Raw genomic sequence first — 10,329 nt, 5'->3', positions numbered from 1 at the left:
TTTTTTTTTACTGACAATAAACCAGCAGCATGATAGGAAACAGAGCTGCAGGTCACCCTTCCTCTCATAGCGAGGAGAACAACGGGGTCAGTAATCTGCACCCTCCCATTCAGCCACTGACAGAAATTAGATGTAGATACAGCTGCCAGAAAATGGTCTATCTGATATGGCTGGTTATCCAGCTCACTGATTGTAAGGACAGGCAGTTAGATTCATAGTTGCTGGATTTAGTGCCTAAAATCAGATAGAATTGCCTTTTTTTGTTGTTATTTTTTTTTTCTCCTTTGGAGACATTAGGCACCTAATTGTCCTCTTTCTTTACCACAACTGGAACCCAGATTCTCACTGCTGAGCCCTTATCATGGCTCAAGAGCAATTCACAAAAAGCAACCAGCTTGCCCTTCAGATTCTAGGTGAGATATATTACAAAAAATACTTCAGCTTGCAATAGCCCCAGAGGTGATCCAGCATCTCCAGGAGACCATCACTTTGTGTTTCCCAACACAGAACTTCATTTATGGCAGTTGCCAGTGAGAAAAGCTGAGCAACCTAAATGCAAGGACCAGGCAGAACAATTCAGAGCTATAGAGTGCACAGGGAAAGACGCTGAGACCAACGTGGGGACACCAAGCAAGACAGTTGCTGCCAAAAAAAGGGAGACAAACATTTGTGATCAATATGAAGGAACAGTTTATTTCCCCTCTGCATGTTCACCCTTTGGAAATGAGCTGATCAGTGAGGTCACAGGACCAAACTCTACTGCTGACTTTTTTTTTTTAAGGACGGATAATTTTATGGCCACTGTTAAGCACTGTAATTTATGTAAACAGAGATAATGATAAGTGGGAAGAAATCAACTTATGTTTCAAAGCCTTCATTCCCTGGGGACAGGGATGAGAATCTCTCCTTCAGAAAGGAAAGCTGAAGGGCAGGAACACAGTTTCCTCTGAGTATCTGACAGTGGAGCATGGCACTCCCATTGGAGCTGGATATTTCTACATGAGTACCCATGCACACAACCCAGCTGGGATACATTTCCAAGAATTTCCACAAAATTCTACAAAAAACAGAGGTAGAACAGCATCAGTGAGAGGAAAACAAGGATGAAAGTGAAGCACAGGGCTGTTTCAGGACACGTTATTCATGGCAGAGACATGGGAAGAGAGCAGCAGAAAAGTTTGGAGAAGCAGATTCCTTGGGACCAGGCTGGTGAAGAGAACAGCAAGGACTTCATCTAGCACCTGAGCTCAGTCTTGTTCAGCAAAAGGGATGGGGCACGAAGCTGATGACCATAAACCTCCACAGAAGACATTTAGAAGAAATATTAGGTGAAATTATAGAGAGGTCACAACATCCTGAGCAGTGAACTACCCCGAGATGGGAACACACTGAGGACATCAAGGCTAAGGCAAGATAACTCCCTGTGCCGGAGAGGTGGTTTGGGGATAATGAGTTCAGTCCTGTCATGGTTAAGAGTGAAGGTCTAGATGACTCACTAGAAATCTCTGCCAACCTGGACAATACACTGATAACCCCATGGGCTGCCTGTCTCCAGCCTCCATCACGAGACCTCTGGCCTTGTCCAGCTGCCTGCCCTCCAGTTCTCTCAGGCTGCCTGCTTTTGAAACGAGCTTTCAGAGGGTTTAAAAACATTTCCAGTGCTGTTTTCATGCACGTTGAAAGTGTTTTGCTGGTCAGAAAAGTGCCAGAAGAAGGAAAATATCTTGGTCAGCAGATTCAGCCTGAGAATCCAAAGCCACATTAACTAAATTTAGAGGAAAATAGTTTTCTGCAGTTCCCCTAGGTATTTTGGCTGCACTCTTAAGAGAGGGTCAATTAGGTTTGTTCATGGCTTTTCAGTCCCCTGATAATTTTGCAAGTCTAAAATCATGAGGTTTATCGTAAACATAGCACACAAGATCTGAGGCTGAGAGAAAATAAGCAGGGGACCTCTTTGCACATTTTCAGTACTGACCCTTTTCCAAGCAAAAGCACACTTTTTACACTCTTGTGTTGGTCTTGGACATAACCTTTCCTCATTTCTTGTGGCTGCAACATCTTAGTAAAGCAGGACATTGCTCGTGCCCCAGAGTCCAGAGCCAAGAAGTATATTCTCTCACTGTAGCTATAATTGGGGTGAATCACGATGGCTCCCACATTAGACTGCTCAAGAAATCTCTTTGTAGCAAATACAGCAATAGCTTCAAGAAATAACTTCACTGGCGTTTGCTCCATATGGATTAATGTCTCCTCAGGGGCCGTGGCTACCATCCCAAACAACATTTCTAGGGCTTGCGTGGCTACATCCTTTTCCTGTGAATCAACGTTGGCATCTGCTCATCCAGAGCATTCAGGAGAAATATTTGCTGTTGCCTGGAGACTAAGACAGGATAAAAAGTATTGGGAGTCCTAAATTATTTTTACAGCTCTTCCTCTGATGCCGTGCCACTCCCAGACAATCTCTTTTACTTAGCTGTTGCGTGTCTCATGGGTTCTTCAACCTGTGGAATAGGTATGGTTATACTTGCCAAGTGCTCAGAATACTTGAAAGTCCTCCCAGGCTTGAAAGGAATCATATAGAAGCACATCCACTATAAGGGCCACCAAGACTCTGTCTGTCTTTGTCAGCATCATCATTATTTGTTCCACTCCAGGAAGGTGATAAGCCCCAGAGAGACAGAACAGCCGCACTGAGAAGTGGCCTTTCACATCACACCGACCCCCGCTGGATACATGCACGATGAGGAAACTTCCTTCCACCCAGAGGTGCAAGCAGACTCTGGAGCTGGCAGTCACGTGTTGCTCACAGTCTCACAACCCACAGGATCCTGCATGGAAAAATTTCACTTCCATGTGTTGACTGAGTTAATGTGGTGGGGAGAGTGGGCGGACATAAAATGGAACTACGAGAAGAGATTAATTTGCAGCTGAAGGCCAGGCAGCGGGAACGCCAGCTCTGTGTTTGCTCAGAGAACAGCAGTTTAGACCAAAACCCAGTTGAAAAGAAGAGGTTAAGGCAGTGGTAGTAAAAAAAATCAAAACTGGAGAAAAAAAGCAAAAGTTAAGCAAAGCCGCTCTGGAAATTAAGATGTGGAATTCAAAACATTCGCAGTATAATAAACCCAGCCGAGCCCATAAAGCTGCACCAGCCAAAAGGAGGTCTGTTCTGCCTACGAGGAAACACGAAACCGCGTCATGCCTGGCAGCAGCCGCCCCTTAGTCCCGTTTCCTCCCTGCTTTATTGCAGAATTGTGCTGCTGGGTGCCCTCGGCTATGTTTAACGCAGCGTCTGTTTCCACTCTAACCCCTTTGCTTTGGAGGGGGTGGATATAAATCAGCTGCGGAGCTGCCCACAGGGCTTAGTCACAGCAGGTATTGGTTTAGGGTGTCTTAGAGGAACTTTTTTTTTTTCCTTCTGGAAGTATTCTAGGGAATAAGCGCAGGCTTTGTGTGGAACAGGCATTGCTCCACAGGCCAGAGTGTCCAGACAAAAGACATTTTACATCACCCAGAAGAATCCTCTTCTAACATTCTCGGCTGCTGCTCCACGAGGCCCCAGAAGATGCTTGTCCCCAAGTCCCCACCGAGCGAGCCTCCCATCCCTCCTGGCACTCACAGGAGCACGCCTGCCCTGTCTGCTGCCCCTCCCCTTAGGACATTCTGTGTGCTGGGTATCTCCCCCTTCCTCCCAGCTTCCTCCAGCCCAAAGCTCCCGCACGCAGTTGGCAATGTGTCCAGATACCTCTCTTGCACACACACTGCCCGGTACACCTCCTTCCTTCCAACTCCCAAAGAGTCTTTCTCCAGATTCAAGCACATGCCAGATTTCCCCAGCGCAGGCCACACAAATTGTAGCAATTAGCAAGCGTAAAGGGCATGCTGTGGCTTTCTCACACATTACTGCATCCATGCTACTATTCCTGTCCCCGGGCACACTCATCAGATTGCGTACAGTCAGCACTATTATCCAGGCCCCACTGCAGAGACCCAGTTCATAGCATTTGTGCATCCAACCACCAGTAGTTAGGAAGTCTTCAGACTCAAGACAGCATCGCATCTCCCATCCCTGCCAGCCCTATGTTGTGTGGACTTGATCTCTCTAGCTTTTCTCGTGCTTCCCATCTCTAACCGTGTGCCTTCAGTTTCTGCCCCACCACATCTTTACTTTGTGATGGCTGGCACAGCCCAACCTTCCCTCTGATTTGCAACAGCAGCTCCCAGCTCCATTTCAGCCCAGGCCCTCCCAGCAGGAATCATATAGATCGTAAGTCCAGATTTGCTTTTAATGGTCTTCTAGGCATATTTCTACTCAGAGAAGACGTTTCTCCAAGTTCTTTCTTTTCTGCCTCCCAATCTCATGACAGTGCTGAACTTTGAGCATTTCAAGGGTTTTTTAAGTGGTATTTTATTGTTACGTGCAATTGTGGCACACCACACACTTATCAGTGAGTGGCTTTGGGCAAAGGTCAGCCAAAACTAGACCATAACCAATCACCTTTAAGAACAGCAACACAGTAACCCTATTCCACTTCACAGAATCACAGAATTGTAGGGGTTGGAAGATCCAGAAGAACCTCCAGAGATCATCGAGTCCAACCCCCACTTCACACCTCTCACCTACAGAGATGCTCAAGAAATGAGAAACTTCATTTCCACAGCCACCAACTGCAAAACTGAAGGTGTTTCAGTACAAGAGGTATATGGCCCATATCAAGGTGGCCTAGTTACTGGACACTGACAGCTGCCATCGGTGCTGGGAAGTGAAAGGCAGCTACCAGATGGGATATGAGCCACACAGAGCTCTGCAGATCAAAGTCATCATGTGCCTCCTGACTGTATGGCACAGACAGCCATACATGCTGGCTATAATTTCCAGAGACAGCTAGACACAGTAAAGGTGCAGCTCCAGAGTTACTTAAATTCTAAGCCAAAAAATACATATCAGCTAATGCTTCCTGTCCAAAGGCATGAACCCAAGCCCCTGTCAGGGACACAGCAAACATCCATGACTGTAACCAGAAATGCATGAGGAACAGCCAGACAGACACCTTAGGTGTCCCTCTGTGCAGCAGCAAGAGCTGTAAGTACAACTTGAAAATTGCACCAATGCACTCATGTGGGAGCAACTGCGCCAGCACACAGCCCAGCCAGCCCCTTCTAGCCACCTGAGAGTCCCATGCAATGAACAAATGAGCCAGAGCATCAACAAGCCCCATATCAAAGGAACATGTCCCTCATTATCTATTATCTACTCTTCTGAGCCTTGGTGAGGATATTACAAATACGCATCCAACCTCTAGTGGAGACAGATGAGAACCCTGAGAGAAACAACACACTCACAGCTCATCCAAGGGAGCAGAAGTCCCTCCAGACTATGTGCTGCCATACGCCCAAGCCACAGTGAACCTTAATGATATCAGATCGGACAAACCCCATGTTTCTGTAGGCTCTCACATGCACGCACTCTCTCGTATAAATTATTACAGAAAGTAAATGCCTGATAGTGCTTGCTCAGCTCTTCTCTGTTCCCCATGTGACTGAGCTCAGGGTTAATTTCAAAAAGCAAAGCACCAAGTGACAGAGATTAACAGACACAGAAGAAAAGTAGTGCTGGTATCCCAGAACCAGTGCCCTGGAAAGACAAGGAAAGCATACAAGCACCGCAAACAAAGACCTACTTTTAGCACAGCTTCACAGTTGTTTATCATACCAATAGCACCGTGCAACTGTACAGCTATTTCTTCATCAATTATTAACTGTGCAAAGACTGTCTGAAGAGCCATGCAGAAAGTCCAAAGAGGAAGCAGGCAGTTTCAGCTCCACATATGCGCCCTGCAACAGGCTTGGGATCCTCTTCAGATCAGACAAGCCTCATACACTGGGGCCAAGGCTCTGCTCCCGCAGCTGGGAAGGAGCAGGCCCAGGCTGCAGCTGGGCACGGGCCTCCCAGGCCACAGCACATCCTTGGCGCAGGCCATGGAGCAGTACCAGGCTGTGCCCGAGGCTGTTCTCTTGCATGCAGACCATGCTGCAAGCTAGTTACATCAGCATCTGCTGAGTGAACTCCCCATGCAACTTTTATACTGCTCATGGGAACCAGCCCCTAGCAGCCACTCTCCCCTTCCACCATCTTTCCTCCACCAAGCTCACCTTCATTGCCAGACCACACAAGAAAGCACGTTGCACAAAGCCAGCAGCAGGAAGGTGTGGTACTGCAAGCCTCGAGGTATCCCGCAGCTTTTGTTTTGCAGGAGCTCTTCCAACGTGAGTTAGGAAACATCTCTCCCTAACGTTGAGGCATGTCAAGACAACTGACCAAGCAGTGGTTCAGCAGCAATATTCCACCCCCGATTTGGAAGCGAGCTGGAACAGCTTCAGATACAGAGCGCCAAGCCTCCTCCAGAATGCTCGAAGGTGAAGAAAACAAGAGCTACACCATGAGCAGCAGTGGCAAAGAGGCGTCCCTAAATACAAACACTGGTTGCAAAAGTTTCTGGGGTTGCTGGCTGGATGGTCCCATGAGTCCAAGGGCCTGAATGCAACATTAGGATCAGCTGCATGTACTGTGCTGGAGATCTACATGCTCCTCCCTTGCAAACTGGGACTCCACCTCAGCCACTCTACCACCAAGGCCCACCACCACCAAGCTGGGCCAGAGGTCTGGGAAACCTACACCACTCAGCACCTCACCAGAACCCCACCCAAAGCACAGCACGGGCCTTCCAGCTGAAGGCACAAGCTACACCAAGAGAGAGTAAGCCAGCAGGGACAGAGGGGGCAAGAGGAGACGGCTGGAGGTTCCCTAAGAGACAGAGGGCTGAAGGCCAGGGCTGGGCACTCGCCAGGGCTGACCTTCACACCCCAAGCTAGGTGGCTGACCAGCTGCACCTGCAGGAGTGAAGGAAAGTGCTGAGCACCTGGCAGGTGCCTCACAGAAAGGCAGAGAAACAGCTGCATGTGAGCAGCCTCCTAAAGCCAGCGCCTCGATTTCTGCAAGTAAAACCACTGTCAGTTTCTTGAAAAAACTTGGGGTTTATTGATTTAAACTGCAAACAGTCGTTACAAAAGAGATTCTCTTTTAAATAAACTCACACAAAGAGGAAGAGAAAGCAATGTAGTGAACAGTAACAGGGGGGAAAAAAAATTACATTCATTATTCTCTTTGTGCCAGTCCCGTTCACCTCGGCAAGGAAAACTCCAAACTTGGATACAGAAACGCAAAGACAAACTGTATTTGGAATGTCTTCAGATAGGCACTTGGAGCTCAAGGCTTTTCTCCTTGAATCTATACAAAAAGAGGAAGAAAAAGGTCTTCCTTCCACACTGCCTTGCACAGAGCTCACATATGTACATTCTGTAGCCCACTTGGCAAGACCCAGGGCAGGGGAAGAGGAGGAGGAAAGGAAAGGCAAAGAAGCACATTAACTCAATTTGCAGTCCAACACACAAAAAAAAAAAAAAAAAAAAAAAAAAAAAAAGGGAGGGGGGGAAATTCTAAAATAAATAATCCAAACACAGTTTTTTGCATTTTTTTTTAAATTAATTTTTCATTTTTTAAAATAAAATAACCAAAAAAAAGTGTAAAGTTACAAAAAATGTCATTGTAGTATAATATATTAAACTGTGGGGGGAAAAAAAAAAGGAAAAGACACTTCACAATCTTAAGATTAATATGGAAGATCATAATTTAAACATAAAAGAATATATTCTATGGATTCATCATCCCGATAAATATGAACAAAATTAACAAAAAAGCATAGGTTTCGGCAATAAATACGTTTTGATAAGTTAAATAAGCTTTTTTATATTGTTGTGCAGTGACAAGCAAAATTTGCTCTCCAATTTCTGAAGTTATACAAAATTAAAAACCCGGAAAAAAAAAATAATAATAAAAGCTCGGCGTGAGTGCTCTAAGATAGGTCTAAGGTACTCTAGAGCAAAACCATTAAAGCTATGTCTACTGGAACTTTGTTTACACGAACGTGTGTATGTGTGGAATGACTTCCGTCCGCCCCACCCCCTCCGTTTCTTTATTTGTTGTTAAGATGTCACACGAATACACGAGGAACTTTTAGCACCAAAATCGAGTCTCTCCCAGCACAGTCCACCTCTTTTGCTTTCTGCCATCTTTTTCGCTCGTTGTCCTCCCAGCCGAAGTCCCACTCGTGTCACAACCGCTCTGTTCTCAGCTCACCCTCCCCGCAGGCAGGCGGAGGGGCGAGGCGAGGGGCTGGATGTTAACGCTGCCACGTGCCTGCAGCCGGGGGGGCCCGGGGGGCGGTGCAGAAGGCGGCCAGCGGGGGGAGCCGGGCGCGGGCACGTCCTGCACATCTGGAAGCGCGCAGAGCTGCGGTGCCCTCTGCAGCCGGAGAGGTAATAGAGTCACAGTGAAAGTGTTACAAGGCACTAATTTTGTAAACGTTATTGCTTCTCGTCGTAATTTGGCACTTAAGGTTGGAGCCGATGGGTGCGCGACAGGCAGGTGGACGCGTTAACATCCAGCTGGGGGGAGTGGGGGAGGGCGGGGGGTCAGCTTAACATCGCCACCGAGGGGGGAGCAGGACGAACCCGCTTAGTCGTCGGAGATGGAGAGTCTGCTGAAGATGGGCAGGCGCCTGGAGGTGTCCAGGATGGGCGAGTCGGAGCCGCTGTGGCTGCTGCTGGAGCTGCTCAGATAGCCCTCCTGGTCGGAGAGAGAGTCCTGAGGGCTGGGCGGCGAGTCGAACATGTGGGGAGACTCAGACATGGGCCTGAACAGGAAGGCGGTGGGGGAGCTCCCGCCGGGCACCGGCACCCCCACGCTGGGGGCGAAGAGGCTGACCAGCTCCTGGCTGGAGAAGGTGAAGGGGTTGCTGGCGCAGTCGGGCAGCGTGGGGGAGCCCAGCAGGTCGTCGGCGCTCAGCATGGGCGGCGGGGTGACGGAGGTGGGGCTGTCCAGCAGCCCGGGGGCAGCGGCGCTGGGGAAGCCGGCGAAGCTGAAGCTGTGCTGCAGGCGGGGTCTGTCGGCGGCGGGGGGCTCCCGGCCGCCCGCCACCGCGCGCCGCTCCTCGGCGTTGTGGATGAAGTGGCAGCGCGGCCCGTAGGGGCAGAAGCCGATGGTGTGGAAGGTGCGGCAGAGCTCGGTCTTGTACTTGGGGTGGCGGGTGAGGCTGCGCAGCTCGTGGATGCCGTGGGCGAACTGGCACTTGTCGCCGTACTTGCAGGCGCCGTTCTCCTCGAAGGGGCGGCACAGCTCCGTCTTGTAGCGGCTGGAGTTCACTTGGCCCCCGGGCTGTTTTTGCTGCAGCAGCCGCTCGCCGCCCTCCGAGAAGGAGCGGTCCCGAAAGCGGCTCTCCCGGGGGCCGAGCGCGGGCGCGGGCTCCCCTTTGAGGCCGCCGAGGAGCTGGCTCTGGTGGAACTTGGCGTTGGGCAGCGTCACCGAGTGCCTCCTAGGGAAGCCGCCGCCGGCCGGGGTGCCCACCGCCTTCCTGTCCAGAAGGCACCCGCCGACCCCTGCGGGGCTGTAGTTCAGCATCTTGCTGCTCTGCGGGGGAAGGGAAGCAAGCGCCGGTCACTCGCACAGCCCGGAGCGGAGGGGCCGCGGCCGTCCCGCAGCGGAAGCCCTCCCCGCTCCCGGCCCCGACGGCCGCCCCTCGCGCAGCGCCCGCTCCGAAAGAAGCGCTGAGCGGCCGCGCGGGACGACCGCGCGCTACGGTGCACGCCCAGCCCCGGGAGCGTGTGCTGCGCTGCGCTGTGCTGCGGCGGGGCCTGACCCCACGAGCTGCCCTTGCGCGGCCCGGCTGGAAGCGTTCCTGGCCCCAGCGCTAACGTCGCTCGCGAGCAGAAACCGGGAGGGAAAGGAAAAAGAAAATAAAAACAAAAAAAATGCAAGCACAGCAAAAGGCGCCCTCCTGAAGTTGGGAGAAGCAACGCCCCGACGGCGGCGCTTACCTTGCATAAAACTTCGCTCAAGTCGAAGATGGTGGGCGACACCAGGGCCGTGGACATATTGTCGGGCGAGCGCGGGACGCGGAGGGCAGCGGCACGCGTGGAGGGGTCGCGCTGCGGGAAGGGCTCGGCCTCCGCCCGACTCTGTGCCACCCCAGCCCTGCCCGGCCCCGCGCCGCCCGCCGCTCGCTGCGCGCCCGGACGATGGCACTTATAGAGTTTCGCCTTACCCCGGGAGGAGGGGCGGTGGGAGGAAGGGGAGGAGGAGGAGAGGGCGGGGTGAAGAGCGCGGCGGCTGAGTCACCCGCGGGCGGGGCGGTCCCGCAAACTTTTCGAGAGGAAGAAGCGGGGGGGGAGGGGGTAAGAAAAAGGAAAAAAAAAAAAAAAAAAAAAAAAAGCCAA

At 50.9% G+C, this 10,329-nt stretch overlaps 1 protein-coding gene across 1 annotated transcript; it reads right to left on the bottom strand.

The window, feature by feature from the left end:
• Positions 1-8,572: 8,572 nt before the first annotated feature.
• On the bottom strand, positions 8,573-9,987 carry ZFP36L1 (ZFP36 ring finger protein like 1; the record flags this gene model as incomplete). The annotated part of the gene is made up of 2 exons (XM_079537871.1): positions 8,573-9,523; positions 9,931-9,987. 2 exons carry the CDS (start codon positions 9,985-9,987, stop codon positions 8,573-8,575), a joined length of 1,008 nt encoding a protein of 335 aa, XP_079393997.1.
• Between the last annotated feature and the right edge of the window lie 342 nt (positions 9,988-10,329).

This window comes from Tetrao urogallus (genome assembly GCF_951394365.1).
Source record: "Tetrao urogallus genome assembly, chromosome: 6".
Lineage (NCBI taxonomy): Eukaryota > Metazoa > Chordata > Aves > Galliformes > Phasianidae > Tetrao > Tetrao urogallus.
Note: the sequence above shows the minus strand (reverse complement) of the source record. Positions and strands in the feature narration are given on the sequence as shown.